A 23,474-nucleotide genomic window follows, 5' to 3' on the forward strand; every position below is an offset into this window, starting at 1 on the left:
CTCAGACTCCCTCTCTGTCCCAGCAGCAGCAGCTGCTCAACCATTTAAAAAAAAATTTGGGGGTGCTTTTTGGCGCCCTCAAATCTCGGCGCCCTAGGCAACCGCCTAGTCTGCCTAAATGGTTGCACCGGCCCTGCGTCTGAGCAATCCCAAAATGCAGATTTTGGGGTTGCAAACTCACTGGGGGCAATGACTTGTTTGTCTTCAAAGTGCCAGACATACCAGTGGTCACAGAAAGAATGATGAACTGCTTTGTAGGGAGTTTTGTGGTAGATAAGGGATCAGGGTTGGTCTTGGCAGCTCTTGTTCAACCTGTCTCCAGAACTGGTCTTTTTATTCACTTAGGGATTGGGTGGAAGTCAATTCCCTTCTAACACATACCACGAGGGCCTTTTTCCTAACAGCTGTTTGGCTCTAGAGTTTAGTAACAAGCCCTTAGTCAGTCTTCCGGTAATGTGACCTTTGTGCCTGCATTTGGCAATTGAAAGAAGAGAAGTAGCAGTTGATTAGTGTAGCCATGAAAATGCAAGGGGCTGTCAGGATTTGGCTGTTCGGGTCTCTGATTTGTGCTGCATGGTTCGTTGTGATTGCAACTGAGGGTAAATATAAACTCCTTTACTGATGGGAAAAGTCAAGAAGGGATTTAAGCATGGGACCTACTGTTAAACATTTTCAGTCTGATTCTGTTAGAGGGTGACCCATAATAGGGGCTTTTTCTTATATATACAACTAACTCCCCCCCTCCCACCCACCCCCCCCAAGTGTCAAATTTTCACACTTGCTATCTGGTCACTCTAGAATCTGTCATAAGTAGAACCGCACTTTAATTTCACTATGGGAAAGAAATAAGTCATAAATCCAGTGTCATAAATTAATGTCTAGCAAAGTTATGAATTTAAGCACTCAGGCTCATCTTTTGAAAGTGTTGTGCAGGTTTTCTTTAAGGATGAGGATTGATGAGGTCTGATATAAAGTGAGCACGTTGTGAAAAGTATTCATGCACTAGGGATTTGGTGTTTTTGTTGATTACTCTAGATCTGACCTATCAGTTCTCATCCTCAAAAGACACCTGCACAACACTTTCAAAGAACTTAATGCATAACTTTGCTAGACACTGCAAATCGTGGTCTTAATACATACACTGGATTTATAGCTTATTACAACAATCTGTAACTCACTAACCTCCCTTTTTGTCCTATGACTACAGAGCTTGTATGTCACTTAGAAAGGTGGTTTTCTAACTTTTTTCTAGTGACCCAGCTGAAGAAAATTGTTGATGCCTATGACTCAGTGGAGCTGGGGCAAAGGGGTTGGGCTGGGGCAGAGTGCGGGGGGGTGAGGGCTGCAGGTCGGAGCTGGGAATGAGGAGTTCAGTGTTTGAGGGGCTCAGGGCTGGGGCAGGGGGTTGAGGTGCAGAAGGGAGTCAGGGCTGTGGCCTAGGGGTACAGGATCTGGGGTGTATTCAGGGCTGGCTCCAGGCACCAGCCAACCAAGCACATGCTTGGGGCGGCACTTTATAAGGGGTGGCCAATCTTGGTTCGGCGGGGCGGCGCTAGGGGTTTTTTTTGTTTGTTTCTTTTTTTATTCTGCGGGGCGGGGCTCCAGGGGAAGGGGGTTCATTTTCTTTTTGGCTTGGCGTGGTGGCGCTCTGAGAGGGTGTTGATTTTCTCTTTGGTTCGGCAGGCCGGCGCTGGGGTGGGGGGGGTTGTTTTTGGTTTGGCAGGGAGGTGCTGGGTTTTTTTGTCATTGTTTTTGATTCGGCGGGGTGGTGCTCAGGGGGGGTTGTTTTTGATTCAGTGGGACGGCGCTGGGATTTTGTTGTTGTTGTTGTTGTTTTTGCTTTGGTGGGGCGGCACTCCGAGAGGGGGTGATTTTCTTTTTGGTTCGGTGGGGCGGCGCTCGGAGGGTGTTTTTGGTTCAGCAGCGCGGTGCTGGATTTGTTGTTGTTGTTTGCTTGTTTTTGGTTCGGCGGGACAGCACCCTAGGTGGGAGGCTTGATTTTCTTTTTGTTTCAGCGGGGCGGCACTGGGGGGGGGACGGGGCGGGGGAGTTACAGCTGGCCCTGGGTGTATTTTTATCTCAATGTGAAGGAAGTTATGACATGAATCGCCGTAAATCAAGCCCTAACTCAGGGTTTCTCAAACAGGGGTCGCCGCTTGTGTAGTGAAAGCCCCTGGCGGGCCGGGCCGGTTTGTTTACCTGCCGCTGCCATTTTTATTTGTTTTAGTTTTAAAGGTGTATATGTCTTTTCAGAAAGGCCAAGCTGAGTTGTGCATTTTGTAAGCCTTTTCCTGAATTTATTATGTACTCCACTTTTCTGTTTTTTGTAAGAAGAGATTCTTTGACTACCATTATTAAAATATGTCCATGCCATCTAGAATTCTGCAGGCTATCGTCACATTGTATGTGTGCAAAAACCAAAGAAAATCAAACTGTAAATTATGGGTGAGATTTTCAAAGTTGCCCGAGGGATTTGGATGGCCAAATACTGTTAAAACTGAATAGGAATTAGACAGCCAAATCGTTTAGATGCTTTGAAAATTTCAGGCTGCATCTTCTCTGTGAAGTACATATGATGTAATGAAAAATTAACACTCAAAAGAAAAAATCCTTCAAGCCTAAGCAGTCAGTAACAATGGTTAAAGCAAGAAGTCAATAACATATTTGAAGATGTTCCTAAAATATCTAGCACAGACATTTTTTACCCTTTTCAACTGTGAAGCAGCTTTAAAAAATGATCTCAAAACACCTGGTTTGGGCCAACGCTCAGGCCAGAGTTAGTGCTCTGCATGATCATATAACTGGCTGTTATGTGATTCCTGAATCTGGCCTCATATATCCTTATCCTGCCAGGTACCCAGCACCTTGTTGACCTGCTGAGGGAACACAATGGAAGGAGCACATGTGTTGGGTCAACTGAAGGGAATAAATCCCTCTTACTTATTAAGATAATTATTTCCAGCAGCACCTGAATAGTATCTGAACTCATGTTCTACAGGAGACAAAACAGTGAGACAGATGAAGGGTTATGCAGGGGAGTGTTCTAAGTAATTCAAGTGGTGATTGGCCACTTTTCAACCATATAGTATGAGATAACTCATCATTTTTGTTCATTTTGAAAAACTTGCAGCCTATTCCTAATTACACCCCAGCTCTCACTGTCAGAGCATATTCCTGCTTCTGAACTGGAAATATCAGAAAATTCGTGTAGTGAAATACTGTAGGGGAAGAAGTAGTTATTTCCACAGTACTTTTACTTTGATCTATGATAGCAAACAAATGAAAGGACTATGCTAAAAGCATTGAAGAAAGATTAATAAATTGTAAGGCCAGAAGGGACCATCGGGATCATTTTGTCTGACCTTTGCATAACACAGGCCATTAAATTTCCCCAGTAATTCCTGCATCAAGCCCATATCTTGTGGTTGAGCTAGAAAATATTTAAAGACACCCAATACTGATTTAAAGACGTAAAATAATAGAGTCCATCATATGACTTGATAAGTTGTTCCAATGATTAATTACTATCTTGTTGAAAATTTACAGTTTATTTCTAGTCTGGGTTTACCTAGTCTAGATTCAGCTTTCAGTCATTGGATCTTATTATGCCTTTGTCTTCTAGGTTAAAGAGTCCTCTGCTATCTCAAATCTTCTCCCCATGTAGGCTCTTATAATCTATGATTAAGTCATCTCATAACCTTTTATTGGATAATGTAAAGGTTGATGTAAGGTTCTTGGGAGGCTACTGGCCTACCCAGGGTGCTCTGCAAAAACGAGGCCCACACATACTGTGAGTTATTGGCTTTAATGAAGGTAAAGTGACACACCCGCAACGGGGACTGCTGGCGTTGCTGTCACGGAGGCGGGGAACCCAGCGCACCGAAGCTCGGCCTTGGTATGGAGTCCAAGGGCGGGACCGAGACCATGCAGCTATATATACAGAATACAAACACAACTCATACATAAGCAAATAGGGGCTTTCCACAGGCTGGTCCGTCCCTTGGCCAAAGGCCAGAGACTTTCCACAGGCGGCGTCCGCCCTTTGGCCGAGGGCCATACAAACTGGTTCTAACCAGTTAAAAACAAGTTATAACTGGCGTGCCATGTCCTACAGTGACCGGCTGCCAAGAAAGCGAAACTACCCTAGTAGGCCGTACACGGTCTTCCGCGGTTCCCTACAGTTGAACTTCTTGGTATTTCTTACAAGTACAACTTCTTACAGTACTTTCAAGAATGTCACTGTAAGGCAGGTATTCCTGGGGAAAAAAGTGGAAGATTGTCTGAGCAGCACGTGATGCACTGGGAAAGCTGCCTCATTGAGAATGTGCTGATATCTTATCAATATGTTGCACAGGGCATAAAGGTGCACAACCAGAAGTGACTACCAAATATGGGCGACTTCAAGGAAAACAGACCAGCGTGAAAGGAACAGACAGGCTCGTGAATGTTTTTCTTGGAATTCCTTTTGCAAAACCACCTCTTGGATCCCTGAGATTTTCCCCACCACAACAAGCAGAGCCATGGAAAGGTCTGAGAGCTGCAACTTCCTACCCACCAATGTAAGATCTGATTGTGTCAGGCTTTGCCTATGTACCCTATTTAGTAAATGAATCTAAATGGTGTCATGTATGCCTTTTTTTTGTTAATGAGGTTGTGTAGCATTATTTATCCTAGCAAAGGAGTTCGGCTTTAGTGAATGTGTTTTGCATGGTAATGGTGGGTCCCATAAGTAAAATGTGAAATTCCTAAAATCCTCCAGTCATTTCTCTTGTGAATTGAATGGTGTTCTTGTCCTTTACTAAAATAGCCCAGTAACACCACAACGCTAATATATAGTTAGGGATCCATGTGAGTGTTAACTGTGAAAACATTTGCTACATTTAAATTTTGGATACGCTGCCAACCTAGTTAATGTTTCCCTCAGTAAATAAATCTGGAATATAAGCCCTGCTAGGTCAGTTTAAGTGGGGTCAAGCTGTCTGGAAAAGATATTCTATGTGATTGATTTTAACTGTCATTTCAATTTTATGGCCATTGCAATAAATAATTCTCCCTGTTCATCAGTGATGTTCTCTCCCACTTCCTGCTCCTCCTCCTGCTATGCAGACTCAACTGAGGTCAGGGAGACTCTTCTCAGGAGGAGTTTATAAACAACTGTGCTGTCTACTTCATTGTCCAACAACTCCAGCATATTGGCTGGAGGGAGCTGTAAATGATCAGGCAACCCTTGTATAGGAACACAGTGAATTTTCCAAATAATGCCTTTTGTAGTATTTTTGAAAATAAGTTGATAGCTTAGTTATTGTTTCACGCATTTCCAAGCAAAATGATTCCCCCACTAATCCACTGAGTTGGACTTTGATAAGGCAATCTGGAACTTTAAGAGCTCCTTTGGTTATATCTTGACTTGCATGAGTTGCGCAGAGACAAAAATGATACATGTTCAAAGTAAGAGGCAAATCTACATAATTATAATGCCAGGAGGATCTAGGTGACAGGGGTTTTCTGTTGTAACTCAGGTCAGTATTTGCAATTCTTACTTAAAGCTGGTTTCCTTATTTCAAGATTAACGTGGTGTTGTGAAATAGATATTTTTGGATCACTCTGTAAATGTGTCCAGCTTTAGAAATATTGTTTTCAGAAATCTAGTATCAGATAAAACTAACATTATGATCATGTGTTACTATAATTTTACTGAACATTGGCATTTTCATTATCTCATTAAAGGTGCCTACAAGACACGGAGTGGATAAAGTCAATGACAGAAATGTTAAAAGCTGTATGTCCTCCCCTAACCGTTTCTGAAGATTGTTTGTTTCTGAATATTTACACGCCTGCCCATTCGAACAAGAAGTTACCTGTAAGCAAACCTACTTAATAGCTATATCTTTATCCTCATCCCTGTGCTGTACTAGATTGTGTTAGCGGTATAGTAAAGATGTAATAAAGCAAAGTTGGAAATTATGTATTTCACCTTAATTCTCTATAATGTTAAAACTGTGAACTGAGGTCTTCTAACTTCAGGTAAGATATAGGGTATTTGGTGATAAATATTTTTCATGTAATGCCCATTTTTCCTGGCAGCTTAGGATCTTCAAAGAACATTTTTCAGCTGAGTCAGGCCTGGTCTACACTACACATTTAAACCGATTTTAGTAGCGTTAACCGATTTAACCCTGCAGCCGTCCATGCAACAAAGCCCTTTATATCGATATAAAGGGCTCTTAAAACCGGTTTCTGTACTCCTCCCCAATGAGAGGAGTAGCGCTGAAATCGGTATTGCCATGTCGGATTAGGGTTAGCGTGGCCGCAAATCGACGGTATTGGCCTCCGGGCGGTATCCCACAGTGCACCACTGTGACCGCTCTGGAAAGCAATCTGAACTCGGATGCACTGGCGAGGTAGACAGGAAAAGCCCCGCAAACTTTAGAATTTCATTTCCTGTTTGCCCAGCATGAAACTCTGATCAGCACGGGTGGCGATGCAGTCCCAAATCCAAAAAGAGCTCCAGCATGGATCGTACGGGAGATACTGGATCTGATTGCTGTATGGGGAGAGAAATCTGTACTATCAGAGCTCCGTTACAGAAGACAAAATGCGAAAGCATTTGAAAAAAATCTCCAGGCTATGATACAGAGTCCACAGCACAGTGCTGCGTGACAAGCATAACGGAAAGCCAAAGAATCAAACGGACGTTCATGGAGGAAGGGAAGGGGGGACTGAGGACTCCAGCTATCCCACAGTCCCTGCAGTCTCCGAAAAGTATTTGCATTCTTGGCTGAGCTCCCAATGCCTGTAGGGTCAAACACATTGTCCGGGGTGGTTCAGGGTATATCTCGTTAATTTACGCTCCCTCCCCACCCCCATGAAAGAAAAGAGAAAAATCATTTCTTGACTTTTTTCATTGTCACCCTACGTCTACTGCATGCTGCTGGTAGACAGGGTGCTGCGGCACTGAACAGCAGCATCCTCTCCCCTCCCCTCCCCTCCCCTGTGACAGACGGTACAGTGCAGAAGGACTGGTAGCCATCCTTGTCATCATCCCATGAGTGCTCCTGGCTGGCCTCAGGTGAGGTCGGCTGGGGGGCCTGTGTAAAAATAGGAATGACTCCCGGTTATTCCCGGCAGATGGTACAGAACGGCTGGTAACCGTCCTCATCCTAGCAACTGGGGGCTGAGCTCCATCAGCCCCCCCCTTTCATGTCTAAAGAAAAGATTCTGTACTGCCTGGACTATCATAGCAGCGGGATGTTGGGCTCCTCTCCACCCCACCGTTTAATCTCCTGCCTGGACTATCACAGCAGCTGGAGGCTGCCTCCCCCTCATTTTATCTTACTAAAAAGTCAGTGTTTCTTATTCCTGCATTCTTTATTACTTCATCACACAAATGGGGGGACCCTGCAACGGTAGCCCAGGAGGGTTGGGGGAGGAGGGAAGCAACGGGTGGGGTTGTTGCAGGGGCACCCCCTAGAATGGCATGCAGCTCATCATTTCTGAGGGATCTGACACGGAGCGGCTGTGCTCTCTGGTACACTGGTTCTTTAGTACACTTGCCCCATATTCTAGGCAGGACTGACTCTATTTTTAGATACAACATAAAGGAGGGAATGACCCGGGGAGTCATTCCCACTTTTGTCTTTGCGCCCCCGGCCGACCTCAGCGAAGGTCAACCAGGAGCACCCATGACAGCAGCAGACGGTACAGAACGACTGATAACCGTCATCTCATCGCCAATTTACAGTAGCACAGCAGACGATACAGAACGACTGGTAACCGTCTCTGCTACCTTGCAAAGGCAAATGAATGCTGCTATGTAGCACTGCAGTACCGCCTCTGTCAGCGGCATCCAGTACACATACGGTGACAGTGACAAAAGGCAAAACGGGCTCCATGGTTGCCATGCTATGGCGTCTGCCAGGGAAATCCAGGGAAAGAGGGTGCGAAATGATTGTCTGCTGTTGCTTTCCCGGAGGAAGGAATGAGTGACGACATTTACCCAGAATCACCCGCAACACTGTTTTTGCACCATCATGCATTGGGATCTCAACCCAGAATTCCAATGGGCGAGGGAGACTGCAGGAACTATGGGATAGCTACGGGATAGCTACCCACAGTGCAACGCTCCAGAAATCGACGCTAGCCTCGGTACATTGACGCACACCACCGAATTATTGTGCTTTGTGTGGCCGCGTGCACTCGACTTTATACAATCTGTTTTACAAAACCGGTTTATGTAAAATCGGAATAATCCTGTAGTGTAGACTTACCCTCAGGCTTTGTGGAGCTCATGTTGAGTTGATCAAAAGGAAACTCGCTTTTGGCTCACCTTGTAGAGCTTCTTTTGATGGATGGCAAGCGTTCAGATTTGGGAGGCACGAGCACAGCAAAGCCATCTACCCCTGGATGGAGTCTGCCAGTGGCAGGTCTGCAAACCCTCATAGGGCCCTGATTTTCCCAGGCTTCTGCCCCACATACCCAGACCTGACCTGACCCCACCTGTCACGAGCTGTAATTTCATCCCCATGGTCCTGTTTGACTCTAGCATCAAATCATCCCTCATATTGAATCTGTTCTCTCTGTCCACACATCTAGAACTCATTCAGACCCTCTTTATCTCCTGTGATGAATGCGGCAACATCCTTCTCTCTGGCCTCCCTCTCATCCACATTGCCCCCTTTTCAGTCCACACAAAAATGCAGCCACTGCCTTGACTCATCTTGATCATCTGCTTTATCTGTCACTGTGATCACATCAGCTCCTCTTTGAATCTTTCTCCGTTTCCGGGCATCAAGATCAGTATTCCAGCCTTCACCTTCAAGGGCCTTTGTAATTCTGCCCCTCCTCACTTCTCTGACCTCTTCTCCTATGTTATCACACATACCTCTCACCCACTTTCTCTGCACTGCAAATGATGCTACCTTGCTACCCTATTTGTCTGCTTCTCTCACAACCTTCTCCTCGCTTTCTTCCATACTGCTACCTGTGCTCGGAATGCCCTTCCTGAGCTGATCTGTAAGGCCCTTTCCTTTCATGTCCTTCCCTAAGGCCTACTTCTTCCATGACACTTACAAGTAATTAGCCAGCCAGGGCATCTGTATATTTCATTTAAATTAATCTTTTAGTCCATCACAGTGTGCACTACCCTTTTCAGTTATCCTGTAGCTTTACTAATGTTAACCTATTCTTCCTCTCTCAGCTTCCCACTACTGGTCTCGTACCCCTTTTCATTGTGTCAGATCTGAAATTAGCTTGTAAGCTTTTCAGAGTAGGGATCGTGACTTCTTACCTACATTGCAAGGTGTTCATCACTTCCCTTCCCACTTATTATTCCCGTAAAATAATAAAAAATAATCATCGTAGTTCTGCTGAGTCACGGAGCACCTTTGTTAGAAGTACAAAGTCAAGAGCCATGAATTATATAGCAAAAAATCAAACAAAAGAAAATGCTGAATATTAGTTCAATAAGATAACTTGGTTAGTGTAAGTAGCCTCTGACACCCTTTGAAATTTCAAAGCACTATACATAAGTATAAGTGACACTGGGTAAAAAGGATATTTACAATACGTTATGATGTTCTTGGTGACAAAATTAAATAAAAATGCATTGGTCCTTAGCATGGGCCACTTTTCACACTTCTTACAGAGTAAATGTTGTACATAAACAACAGGTTTTTTTCTCCTTGTTTAGCACTATCTAAAACTAAACTGTTGTTTTAAAAATAATAATCCTGTTAATAAAAATTGTAACTTGCAACCCTTTGATTTGTATTTGACATTTATTACAAAATTTTCAAGTTCATCATTACAAGTAATTCTAACTGATCCTGCTCTTTTCAGGTTATGGTGTGGATCCATGGAGGAGGTTTGCTGCTAGGTGCGGCTTCAATTTATGATGGATCAGCACTATCTGCCTATGAAAATGTGGTGGTAGTAGCTGTCCAGTATAGGTTAGGTATCACTGGATTCTTTAGGTGAGACATGTTTTGTTACTATGAATCTGCTCAAACAAGGTGTTCTGTTTAAAACACACACAGACTGGGTGGGTGGATGTATATCCATGACAGGAATATGAGTGAATGAGCATGAATTTCTTTAGGCCCAAAGCTGAGGTGTTTGAAGAAGAAACATATAGCCTCTTCTTCCTTTCTTACTGCACAATTGCAGCATCTTTTTTCCAAGTAATTAATTTTATTATTACTTTTCATTTCTCATATCCCATTCTACTCTGGGTGTCCTGACATCAGTTAAAAATTCACAGTCAAACAAAAAATTTTAAAATGCAGAAAGCTAGTCTGGTCAGCCTAAACCTAGAATAGTGACACATTTCCAAGTGGTAGCCGTGTTAGTCTGTATCAGCAAAAACAACGAGGAGTACTTGGGGCACCGTAGAGACTAACAAATTTATTTGGACATAAGCTTTCGTGGGCTAAAACCTACTTAATCAGATGCATAGAGTGGAAAATACAATAGGAAGATATATATACATAGTCCATGAAAAGATGGGAGGTTGCTTTATCAATTCTAACAGAGACAATTCAATTAAAGTGGGCTATTATCAGCAGGAGGAAAAAAACTTTTGTAGCGGTAATCAGGGTGACCCATTTCAAACAGTTGACAAGAAGGTGTGAATAACAGTAGGGGGAAAATTAGCATGGGGAAATTAGTTTTTAGCTTGTATAATGATCCATCCATTCCCAGTCATTATTCAGGCCTAATTTGATGGTGTCCAGTTTGCAAATTAATTCCAGTTCTGCAGTTTCTCGCTGGAGTCTGGTTTTGCAGTTTTTTGTTGAAGAATTGCCACTTTTAAGTCTGTTATTGAGTGTCCAGGGAGGCTGAAGTGTTCTCCGACTGGTTTTTGAATGTTATAATTCTTGACTCAGATTTATGTCCATTTATTCTTTTGCGTTGAGGCAGTTTGGCCAATGTACATAGCAGAGGGGCATTGCTGGCACATGATGGCATATATCACATTGGTAGATGTGCAGGTGAACGAGTCCCTGATGATGTGGCTGATGTGGTTAGGTCCTATGATGGTGTCCCTTGAATAGATATGTGAACAGAGTGGGTAACAAGGTTTATTGCAGGGATGGGTTCCTGGGTTAGTGTTTTTGTTGTGTGGTGTGTAGTTGCTGGTGAGTATTTGCTTCAGGTTGGAGGGCTGTCTCTAATCTGTCTCCCAAGGTCTGTGAGAGTGGGGGATCGTCCTTCAGGATAGGTTGTATATCCTTGATGATGCGCTGGAGAGGTTTTAGTTAGGGGCTGAAGGTGACAGCTAGTGGCGTTCTGTTACTTTCTTTGTTGGGCCTGTCCTGTAGTAGGTGACTTCTGGGTACTCTTCTGGCTCTGCCAGTCTATTTCTTCTCCAGTCCCTCAGACAGAGACAAACGCCTACAGGATCTTTATCAAGTGTTCTTAAAACTACAATACCCACCTGCTGAAGTGAAGAAACAACTTCTCATTGTTTAAACCTATAATGTAACTTAATATGGGCCTGTTGCTAAATGCTCTGTCTGTAATATTATGTTGTCTGGAGTTCATGTGTATAGTAGAAAACTATTCCTTTGAAAGTCAAGAAGCGATCAGCAATGGCCTGCAGTACTCAAAGCCATGTGTTGGGGCTCAGAAATAGACTTTCAATAAGCTGGTGTAAGAATACAGTATCAGCATGGTTTTCGTTCTGTAGAGGTAGTGTTGTATGCCCAACAGTAAGGAATAAATAGCTGGTGGTTTTACTACTAATACCCTATATACACTTCTGATTTCAGTACTGGTGATGAACATGCTCGTGGAAACTGGGGCTTGTTGGATCAAGTGGCAGCTTTGCAGTGGGTTCAGGAAAATATTGAGTTTTTTGGAGGAGATCCAGAGTCTGTTACTATATTTGGAGAATCTGCAGGAGGAATTAGTGTTGGAGCACATGTAAGTTTCCAATAAATACCTTTATATTAAGAACACTCAGTAAGTCTAGAATCAAGCCTCACTTTTAAATCTAGCTTCTGAAGTAAAGTCAGTCCTGGATTGTATCAAATTTGCATTTTAATATGTAAATTGTATTCTTATTTTTTGTTTGTAGATTTTATCACCATTATCAAAAGGTTTGTTCCATAAAGCCATATCAGAAAGTGGAGTTGCTCAGTTTCCTGGCTTCTTTATTTCCCATCCTCAAGCAGTTGCTAGTGTAAGTTTGAGTATTACCTTAACAGTATTTCTCTAAAATACCAAGTTTCCAATGCCTGACACCTTCTCAAAACTGAGTTTCAAATTAACAACCATGTGTTTGCACTCTGCTGTTCTTTCCTGATGGAGAAAGATGGTCTCAAAGGTTTTATTTATAGTTTCTCCTACTTTAACAACAATTTTAGACTGAAAATATCAGGTTCTGATTTCCCTCTTTTCCTGTAGGACCTCTGCAATTCTAGGAGGACTTTGAATGTAACATCACAAGAGGCTAATGCCTGAGCTGCAACTCTGCTAGTTCCTAACTAAAGGAAGAGGGGATGTAGAGTTTTAGACTGTCCGGATCTAGCTGCAATAATCTGCCAAACTCAACACATTCATTTGTGTAACTGGGAACTGGGAGACGTCCACATCAGGTGTCAGCGTCCTGTGCTGTTACTTTCTGAATCTGGGAGGAAAATAGGAGTTAGAACTTGATTTTTCTAATGTTTTTAAAAAAATGTTAGGAGAGAAGGAAGCCCTAGACATTACAGATCTTTTTCTGTTGTCTTCGTAATCAAAGTAATAAGAATTTACACTAGAATTACAACTGAGAACCATCAAAGCATAGTATCTATTGAAGATTAAGGCAGCTTTTATAAATAGCCTGTTTTGCTTTGAATATTGCAGAGAAAACAGAAAGTAGCCTTCAAACCCGGGGCCTGCAGACTCCTGTTCATATCTCCAGACACCACAATCTGTGTGTATCTATATTTTCACACACCCACCATTTGCCCTAAAGCAAGAGATGTGTTGAATGGAGAGTTGACATAGGAAGCATCTAAATTGCCTCTGCACACTGGAAACTTGTCTGTGGTGGGCACTTTTTAAACTCCACCATAGTAGAGCAGTTGTGGTTATCGATGATTTGTCTTTATCACACCACTCTCATCCATTCTTTTGTTTTTAAACAATTGCAGGTAATTGCTAATAGATCTGGCTGTGAGACAACCAGTTCTGCAATGGTTCACTGTTTAAGGAAGAAAATGGATAAGGAAATAATGACCGTGAGTGCTGATCTAACTAAGGTAGGTGAGAGTTGCTAATTTAGGAGCTACTCCAAGGCTCATTAAGATCAATAGAAAGACTCCCATTGACTTCAGTGGGCTTTGGATTGGCCCTTAGTGCAGTTACTGATATTTAGGGCTTGTCTACATTTACACTGTGCCCTTGTAGCCCTTCAGTGAAGATGCTGCTTACACAACGGGAGAGCTTCTCTCATCAGTGTAGGTAGTCCACCTCCCCAAGAGGTGGTCACTGTGTTAATGGGAGAAGCCCTCCGGTTGATATAGTGCTGTCAGCATGGAGGATTTGGTCAGTATAACTGTGTCACTCAAGGGAGTGGAAAATTCTGAGTTCCTAGCATAGACCAGGACTAAGCATTTCATACAAGAATGGTCCACTGAGTTGCAGAATTTGAATCCACATTTCAAACTCCACAAAGTTCAAGAGTATCTGAATCCAGGACTGGGGTTCAAGCCCATTTTTAATTTTATGACATTTATTACTTGTTTATTCTACTACCCACTGATTCTACACCCACACAAAGCTTATTGCAGTTTTATTTCTGATTATTTATAGTACATCTGCACACTGAGGCTTCTGTAACAAGCATTAGAATGGGAAAGTAAGCAGGCTTCACAGAGCCAGCTTTCAGCAGATAGAGTGAGTTCAGGAATGCCTCCATTTCTGTGAAGGGAATTTCAGGGTAGAGAGGAAAAGGAGGAACAGCAAGAGCTGTGGGGAATGGAGAGTTGGCCTTGGAAGTGTGTGAGTGACAGTGGAGCTCCCAAATGTAAAGTTAAAAGACCGTTAATGTTTTCTTTGGAAGGAAGTTCTAGTGGTCTAAAGCTCTCTTCTGTGGCCCAGAAGTCCTCAGGGGACAACTGGCTGGCCCTCTCCCCAATCCTATGATCTTTCAGAAGTGTCCAGATGGTTCACTTCAGCCTCCAGAGCCTACAGGCGAGCCAACAACTGTCCACTGGACTATTGGCCAGGCAAGTAAAGAGCCTTCTGGAAGAGAAGCTGCTTCTCTGTTTCCAGCCTCCTCAGTCTAGCAGTGATGCTGTTGTTGCTAAACGCAGCTTGGGAACAGAGACATGCAGTGTTCTATGGGCTTAGACATATACCAGATTTGCATCCACTAATGCGGTTTGTATATGCGCACCAGATTTTATGTGCGCTAAGTGTTAATCATGGAAACAAAAAACTTAGAACCCTCAATTTTAGACACCAGGTGAGGCCACTTTAAAAATGGACCCCTAGACATTTGCAGTTCCATTCTGTCATTTCCAGATACGTTGTTCCAGAAATGTATGTTAGAATTGCAAGAAAATATATCCTCTATTCCAGACAGAATGGATGTATGTGTGCTAATTTTAGTGCCAAAGGGGGTGGCCACACCCTTACTTGGGATTATTTTAATGTTCTTGGGCTAGCCTCTTCAGGTCAGTCCTGCTGCTCACCTGTTGTGAAAAATAAATTAATTGTCCCTGTCAAACTGGGAAATATAGTTGGCTCACAGGGAATATTTCCAGTGCCAGAGTCATTTTTTCTTAGAAGGCAGAATTAAAGTACGTTACACAGCAGTATAAATGCCACTGCTAGTAATTTACCATCCTCTCTTTTGTAGTCATGTAAACGGTTCTTTGAAATTCTTTTTCCATATTATTGTAGTCTTGACTATACATCTTATACAAATCAAGCTAATAACACACATTTCCAAGGTTCATTCAGCTGACATATTAATCTTGGCCATCTGGAGTGGGGCATTCTAAAGTGCTCGGCCCAACCTATCTGCTCCCATTGAAATCAATGAGTGTTTTATTATTGACTTCAGTGGGAGCAGAGTTAGGCCAGCAGAACTGTTAAAATCTCACACCTAGTTTTTACTTTGTTGTAACCCTCTGTATTCATTTCCCAGTATGCAAAACTCTGCCATATTTTCCCTCCATGCACACACACATTTCTGACATGGAAAAGGTGAAATAGACATAACATACCCCACATATACGTTGTGTAGATATTCCACAAGGAAGCACATAAGAAAGTAATAAAAATAGCCTGAGACTTGAGGGCTTTGTTAATTGCTTTTACAACCCTTTTCAGTGTTGGACTGTAAAATGTTAGAACTTGTGAGTACTTATGTTAGTCTTGGCTCGGCTCAGCTCAGCAGTGGGAATTTTGCAATGTCATCTAGAGGAAGAAATAATTATAATATATTGATTTTTTTTCTTACAGCAATTGGCATGTGTCCCTATAGTTATAGATGGTGTGTTTATTCCAAAGAAACCCGAAGAGCTGCTGGCTGCCAAAGAATTCAGTGCTGTCCCATATATAATAGGAGTAAATAACCATGAATATGGCTGGAGTATTCCTTCAGTAAGACATTTTCAATGACTTTCCTACACTAATCAATGTGTTACAAAATATGAGATTGTTCCATAGGACCAGAATCAGGGTATAGTCCCCTCACATGTAGTGTTTTAAATATAGCTCTGCCATCCCTGCTCTACATTGTCTACACTCTAGCCTGGTCTACACTACAGGGGGGAGCGATCTAAGATAAGTAACTTCAGCTATGAGAATAGTGTAGCTCAGGGTTTCTCAAACAGGGGTTGCCGCTTCTGTAGGGAAAGCTCTTGGCGGGCTGGGTCGGTGTGTTTACCTGCCCAGTCTGCAGGTCTGGCTGATTGCGGCTCCCACTGGCCGCGGTTCGCTGCTCCAGGCCAATGGGGGCTGTGGGAAGCAGCGCGGGCTAAGGGACATACTGGCCACCACTTCCAGCAACTCCCATTGGCCTGGAGAAGCGATCCGCAGCCAGTGGGAGCTGCGATCGGCCAGACCTGCCGATGGGGCACGTAAACACACCAGCCCGGCCCACCAGGGGCTTTCCCTACAGAAGCAGCAACCCCTGTTTGAGAAACGTTGACTTCAGCTACTCCAGGGTATCTTAGATTGACTTACTTCCCGTCCAAATGCCGCGGGATCGACAGCTGTGGCTCCCCCGTCAACTCCGCTTCCACCTCTCGCCCTGGTGGAGTTCCAGAGTCGACGGCTGAGCGCTTGGAGATCGATTTTATCGTGTCTAGAAGAGACACAATAAATCGATCCCTGATAGATAGATCACTACCCACTGATCCAGTGGGTAATGTGGACGTACCCTCTGTTCTTACTCCTGTAAATCAGACCGCACTCCTTGATGTCATTGCTATCAGTGGACTGTGGATTAGGTTCATATTGAATTAGCCTTGCCCCTCTTTTAAATGCATTGGAGTTGACATCTCCCAGCAAATGTTTTAATTTCGTCTTCAATGTCTCACAGAGTCTAAACATATTGTACATTTATTGGTCTTTCCAAAGAGTTTGCCAGGAGCCTAGAACATACTGCCAATATGACATGTGTTCTGTGAGAGTTTTGATTAATCCCACAATTTATGTTTTCATTTAATAATAAGTCTAATTTTTGTGTGAGGACTTTTAGACATGTAACTTTTGTTAAAGGTTAAATGTTTTAATGTGTGCTGTCAAACTGTCTGCAGAGAATGGTACTAAATCTGATCTCTGGTATCAGAATGTCCAATGGCTTTCAGTAACTCAGACAGTTACAACTTTTGGTGCCCATCTGCTCAACCATCAAGCATTTTTCCGGTTGCTTAAATAATTTAGTATTTAAAGAATAAATTTATATTTAATAAATGATGAATCATCATGACTGCCTAGTATACAATGGAGCAGTAAGTAGTTCTGAATTAAATAACACATGGTATCAAATCATTTTAATCAATATAAAAAGGAAAAACTGTATTTTCACTATACAGCTATTAAACTTAACTGGCCTAGAGGACGGGATGGAGAAACAAGCCATAATCTCATCATTGCAGTCGACATTGTCGCTATTGGTAAGAGACCAGGAGGTTAATTTGTATGATATTTTAATATTCATTTAAAATCCACTCCACATTTGAGGCTATATGATGCTATTGGCACGATCTCATTTTTGCAGTATTTATGCATTCAATGGCTTAGTAGTGGATTCCAGACCTAACTTTGGCTTCTCTGGTGTCATCCTCTGTCAAAGGAGAGAACATTCGGAATTGGTGGCTCCATACTCCCATATACTATGAGGCACAAGGGGAGTAAATAAAAGAAGCTACCCACACTGAAACTAATAGTGTCTTCTGTGCCCCTCCAGCCCTTTCAAAGGGGTGGTTTCCTTTAACATAAGCTATGTATAACTATTCTTTTCCTGTTCTTGTTTATAACTACACCTCTACCCCGATACAACGCTGTCCTCGGGAGCCAAAAAATCTTACCACGTTATAGGTGAAACCGCTTTATATTGAACTTGCTTTGATCCGCCAGAGTGCGCAGCCCCGCTCCCCGGAGCACTGCTTCAACACGTTATATCCAAATTCATGTTATATCGGGTCGCGTTATATCGGGGTAGAGGTGTATTACATTATTTTATAATTGTATTCCATAGGGAATGCATATACATTGAATCTGTACTGTCCAGAGTGATGTTCCAAAATGCCATGTCACTTCTGGCTTCTCCAGCACTAATCAAAAACCAATGAATAGTATTTATTAATTCATGACTGAGAAAGAGCTCTCGAGCATGAAGCACACTAAATACTGCCATTAATGTTGTATTCCCATCCTTTGTTACAGAACTTTCCATCTGAATCTGTGTCTGTGGTAGCAGATGAATATTTAGGAGACACAGATGACCCTACTGAGCTGCGAGACCGATTTCAGGATCTGATGGGAGATATCCTCTTTGTTATTCCAGCTCTTCAAGTGTCTAAATATCATAGAGGTGAATTTCCGATCAACCTCAAAAATTCAGACCAATTCCCAGTTGGCACGCAGCTGAGAATAAATCATTGTAGCACTAAATTCGTATTATGGCAAAATTCTCATTGATTCAAGATTTGGCCCTTGCACATGATAATTTTCTGCCATGCTACTCTCTCCTCCCATGCTGTTTCCTTCAGTGAAGAAACTCATTTAGGACAAGTGTCCTCATTTAGGACCTGATCCAAATGGAAAGTCAAGGGAAAGACTTCTGCTGTCTTCAGTAGACTTTGGTTCATGCACTTATCCCCCTTTGTTTGGAAAAAGTTTTGTCTGCATTTTTCTCCAGTTTAGACTGTGCTTTCTGAAGAGTAAAACTTGGTACTGGTTATCGTTCTCCAGTCTAGCCCACCTTTCCTTTGTCAATGCTTTCTTTGTTACTCGATCCTATTGCTCTTTCTAGTATCTGATATTGGCGAGAGTTCTCTAGAGTCAGGCAGGATCAAGTTTTATGCAGCAGAAATAAATTACATGAAATAGCATAACATGTTAACACTGAGGTTGGATTTCCTCAGCTAAACCAGGAGCTATTGGATGTTTCTCCTATGGTAACTCCCTAATATTTCTCAGTCGATATGCCAAAACATTGTTTCTGCATTTAGTATTGGATGCAGCTAAAGAAACTTTGGCCCTAAGTTCACTTAATTCTATTTATTCTGTATCCAATACTATTGTCGGGTCTTGGGTGGTGGTGTGTGGTTTTTTTAGATAGAGGGAGAGGACGGGAGGGATATTAAATCAGTGAATTTAGTCTGCTAGTACCATAGCCTCTTGTATTTTCTGAAATCTAGTTCAGAAACAACTGATTCTAAACCTTAGCTGAGCTAGAATTTTAGTTAGCATCTCATTTCAAGATTTAATCTACTGCAGCCTTTTAAAATATGAAAAGAGATTTGAGAGCGTGCATGAAACTGTTGATCTGATTTAATGGTTCCCTATGGAAAGTACAGTTATTGTAATATTGGCTTTGATTCTCACTGTTTAGACTCTGGCGCTCCTCTCTACTTTTATGAATTTCAGCATCGACCCAGTACTTTTAAAGATACTAAGCCAGATTTTGTAAAAGCGGATCATGGAGATGAAGTTGGCTTTGTTTTTGGTGGGCCGTTCTTGAGAGGTGATGCAGTCATAGTTGGTAAGGACACATTTTTCAGATATTATTTTTTCATTGTAAAGTAGATCTATTTCACATTATGGATGCATTCTTGTCTTTTAAACAAATATGACCCACACTTTGTTGAATTAAGTACTTTGGAAACAAAGAAAAGATGTGTAAGTTATATTTTTCATTAACTTTGGGTTTTTTCCTAATAACATTGTATACTTTTTTTGTTCTTCCCTTCTTCCTTCCACATAATTTAAACTCATACATTTTTTTCTTTTATTGAGGGTTATCTTTAAAGTGGTATTTATGGCATTTTCTTTCTACACCCCTGTTGCATCTTTTAAAACCTGTATGTGGAAATACATGTGTATTGACAAACCAGTTTTCCGCGTTTGCATCAGGACTATGATGTGGTTTTGAATTTAGCATACATCTGTGCTGTGAACTTGTCTTCACAGATTTTTTTTGTCTTCACTGTACCTTCCTGCTTCTCTAAGGGAATGACTAGGAATAGCAGCTTTACATGATCTGTTGAGATGCAAACATATTTATATATGATTTTAGAACAAGGACTTAATGATCTGATCTGCTGAATGCTCATGAACATATATAATGAGCTACCTCTTCATTCTTTTGGCTGGAAATCTTTGAAAATACTAGCATTAGACAAGCTAGAATAATATCTAAACAATAAAAATCTGTAAGCATCATTCCCTATTAAGCAATTCTGTTGTAACTTGTATCTTGAATAGCCTGATGCACTCATGCTTTGATATTATGCATGTACAATTTCAAACATTTTGTTTTGTTTTTTTACTTTACAAAATAGTTACATTTACATATTCTCCCTTTCAGCTGATGCTACAGTGGAAGAGAAACACCTCAGCCGAACGATAATGAAATATTGGGCTAACTTTGCACGAAATGGGTGAGAGTAATGCTATAATCATATATTGTGTTGTAACATTTGAATTTGTTTAATCTCAATAAATTAAATGGGGTTTTTATTCTTCATTCTGTCATTTCCAGAAATCCTAATGGCGACGGTTTGGTGGAATGGCCACTCTATGACTTGAATGACCAATACCTGGAATTAAATTTAAAGCAAAAGAAAGCAGAGAAACTGAAAGGGAACAGAGTGGAGTTCTGGACAAAGATCTTCCCTGAAAAAGTGAAGAAAATAACTGAAGACAAGAAAGAGCACTCAGAGTTATAAATGATAATGTTTAAATTTGTAGCTTTCAATTTGTCACAACAAAATTCTACCAGATAATATTGGTTCAATAGAAAAAGTTTAATCATGTTAGCACATTTTTTTTAGTTTGATTAAGGGAAATGAGAGCAAAGCTCTGGACATTACAGAGATTTTGTTGCTAACTAGTGAAATATGTGACAAAGAGGAAAACTCCAGATCATTTACATTAAATAATGGGAGATATTAACAATTGAAACAGTGGATTAACTCCCCAATGGAAATAATTGAGGCACTGTCACTAGGGGCATTGAAGGGGAAGACTAGATATAGTATTTAGGGATTTAATGTAAAGGATAACCTTATATTCGAGGAAGTACAGGGAGATAAAACTCTGTATCTCAGGAAGAGACCCATCTTCTGAGCTATGAATCCAACATGGTGTGTATCTTTTAAATAGTAACACATATTCCCCTCAAATATCTACATTTTGATACTGGACTGGAATAAAATGTTTGGAACAGAAATGATTTCAAATATCAGAAAAGTCTGATGGGAAAATATTAAAAATGTAGGGCCAAAGTGTATCCTGAGATGCATGCTTCTGTTTTCTGTTTCCTCAACCAGACTTTGAATGATACTAGATAGGGCTTTTTATTTTATATTAATGCTTTGGAGGAATTTTTTCAAATTGTAAATGGAAGATCCCACATGCAAAGGTTGTTAGCTAATCTCAGTGTACATACATATCTATGTAATATTGCTGAAAGCTTAACCACACTCTCTCATACCAAACACAGTGCAAATAACTCACGAAGAAAAGAAACATTAACAACTGTTTCCAAAACTAAAAAAATCTCTTTTGCCATCTGACATTTTTCAGTAATATCTTCACTTGTAAAATTGCACAACATTCTGTTTTGTATCAGATAATTTCCCTTTTTTATTCATTTGTCTTTTACTCTTCCCTGGATAAATCAAAGCAATGGAAAATGAAATCATCTGAGCCACTGAAATTTTCTTTGTTTACTGAGACTTCAGATTTTATGTCGTTGTGTGTGATCAAAAATAGATAAAACTGATAAAAATTTAATACAATAACAGCAATAAAGATGTGATCCTCAAACATAAATTAGTTGCATGTATTAAGTAACTTTAAAGACACAGCAAAAGTTGTCTCAGTGTCATTCACAATGTTACATACTGAACTGCTCATCATACAAAACAGGACTCTGCTTATAATCAAGACGAATAAGTATGTATAATACTGCATGTTTCAACCTGGAATCTCTCCTTGGAAGACACCTTCAGAAGCTCTGCCCATGATGTTTATACTGTTCTGAAATTGTTTTCAAGCATGTTAAATCCATCCCTGCAGGGTGGATTAAGGCTAAGGCAGGGTATTTATGATTTGGAACTCATGGTGCCAGCTACATCAAGAAGGCAGAGCAGCCAGAAGCAACACACAGCTCAGATGATTGCTGTGGACCAGCTGGGTTGATTCATTTAGGAGGAAGCTCAAGGACTCAGATGTGGGAAAAGGAAGAAAAGAATCCATCTGCAGAATCTGAAAAGGAAAGTCCAGCCTGAAGAGGGGCTGGACTGAGATTGGACTGCTTGTGAGAAACAGAAGCTTGGTGGATCTGACCCCAGTAAGTAGGGCCGGCTCTAAGTTTTTTTGCTTCCCCAAGCAAAAAAAATGTGGATGCTCCTCCAACCCCGGGTTTTGTTTTGTTTTTTTTGGCTTTTACACATTTGCACTTTGCAGTTTTGTTTTGACTGTTTAAAATTTAAAAAAAATGAAAACAGAATTTGTAGTTAGTGAAATAAAACAATTTCCTACTAGTGTAATTTTAACATTTAATTTTAACAAGTCATTTTTGTCCTGGCATTTTAGCCTATAACCACTGGCACCGACGCAAAAGGGAAATTAGCACAAATGGCGCCAGTAGGGCTGCACAGTACACACACGTAATCGTGATTTGAGTGACCGTGCCACAATGTGACATGATATTTCCCACGTCACACTCCTATTGCACTACTGTATTTGCCATAGTAAGGCACTAGTCATTGGGGCGAGAGAGCACCCCACGAACTCGCATATACACTGGATCCAGCCCTGCTCGTGTTTTCCCAGCGCTGAGGCTGCCCAGCTGGGAGCCTGAGGGGCATGCAATGGCGAGAGCTCTGGGGCTGGAGAAGCCAAGGAAGTGGTGCTGGGCTTGCTGGACAGATGCTGCCCCTCTCTGCCAGGTTGCTCACCTCCTGCAGGAGGGGAGGCAGAAGGAGACTCCAGGCACTAGAGTGCTGTGAGGGGCTGGGGAGGGAGGCAGCAGCCTCTGGGGCTCCAGCAGGCAGAAGCTCTCCAGGGGTCCCGGGGACCCTCCCATCCAGTCCAACTTTGAGAAAATGATCCCTCAGGCTCCACAGTGATCAGGTGGCTGTCAGGAGAGCTGGTTGAGAATTTTCCAATTAAACATTTTTTGTTGGACAATGCTGATTAATCAAAACCAAATCTGGTCACAGGAAAAGGGCAGGTTCCCAACTTGGATGAAGTTGAAAGAAAAAGTTTAGAAATTGTCAAAATTCCCTGATTCAGCATATCTGAAATGAAAAGTGTTCTTGTTCAGTTCAAAATTACTTTTTGTTTTGAAATTTTTAGTTTATTGATACTAAAAAATGGTAAATGTTTTTGAAAGGTCACAATCAAAATGAAACATTTCAAAATTATCTAAACAACATGTTTTGCTTGACCCATCTGAAATCGTCCTGATTCAGGATGGGGAAAGTGTTTCAAAATCTCAAAAATTCTTGTGGGACAGGAAAACTATTTCCTGCCCAACCCTCACTCTCATTGTCAAGGTCAGCTCCAAGGAGTGAGTGACTGGAAGAAAGAGTTTGTGACTGCACAAATTTAAAACTAAAATCTGCTGAACACACATGAAAGGGAAAAGAAGAAACATTGCAAATGTTTGCACATCATCTCATTCTTGGAGAAACCTGTCTGACCAGTGTGCATGTGCTGATCGAATCTTAATTTATCTATACATTACACAGGACAGAAAGATGCCCAGTCAGAAATTATTTGTGCACATGGGC

The 23,474-nt window shown here is 41.6% G+C and overlaps 1 protein-coding gene across 1 annotated transcript; it reads left to right on the forward strand.

Moving 5' to 3' along the window:
- The first annotated feature begins 466 nt into the window (after positions 1–466).
- Positions 467–21,507, forward strand: CES2 (carboxylesterase 2). Its single transcript, XM_050922863.1, has 13 exons — positions 467–599; positions 4,355–4,559; positions 5,728–5,860; positions 9,838–9,971; positions 11,769–11,922; positions 12,077–12,181; positions 13,140–13,247; positions 15,460–15,600; positions 17,040–17,120; positions 17,893–18,040; positions 19,064–19,213; positions 20,039–20,111; positions 20,213–21,507. Exons 1-13 carry the CDS (start codon positions 518–520, stop codon positions 20,397–20,399), a joined length of 1,701 nt encoding a protein of 566 aa, XP_050778820.1. The 5' UTR covers positions 467–517; the 3' UTR covers positions 20,400–21,507.
- Positions 21,508–23,474: the final 1,967 nt, after the last annotated feature.

Source organism: Gopherus flavomarginatus, chromosome 14 (genome assembly GCF_025201925.1).
Source record: "Gopherus flavomarginatus isolate rGopFla2 chromosome 14, rGopFla2.mat.asm, whole genome shotgun sequence".
NCBI classification, from domain to species: Eukaryota; Metazoa; Chordata; order Testudines; family Testudinidae; genus Gopherus; species Gopherus flavomarginatus.

What these genes read in the sequence shown, in the direction of transcription:
- CES2 (XM_050922863.1), top strand. Translation starts at nt 518, where the DNA reads ATGAAAATGCAAGGGGCTGTCAGGATTTGGCTGTTCGGGTCTCTGATT. An exon ending in GCAACTTCCTACCCACCAAT is followed by an intron (nt 4,560 to 5,727) that starts GTAAGATCTGAT and finishes ATCTCATTAAAG; the next exon opens with GTGCCTACAAGACACGGAGT. An exon ending in ATGGCTGGAGTATTCCTTCA is followed by an intron (nt 15,601 to 17,039) that starts GTAAGACATTTT and finishes TTCACTATACAG; the next exon opens with CTATTAAACTTAACTGGCCT.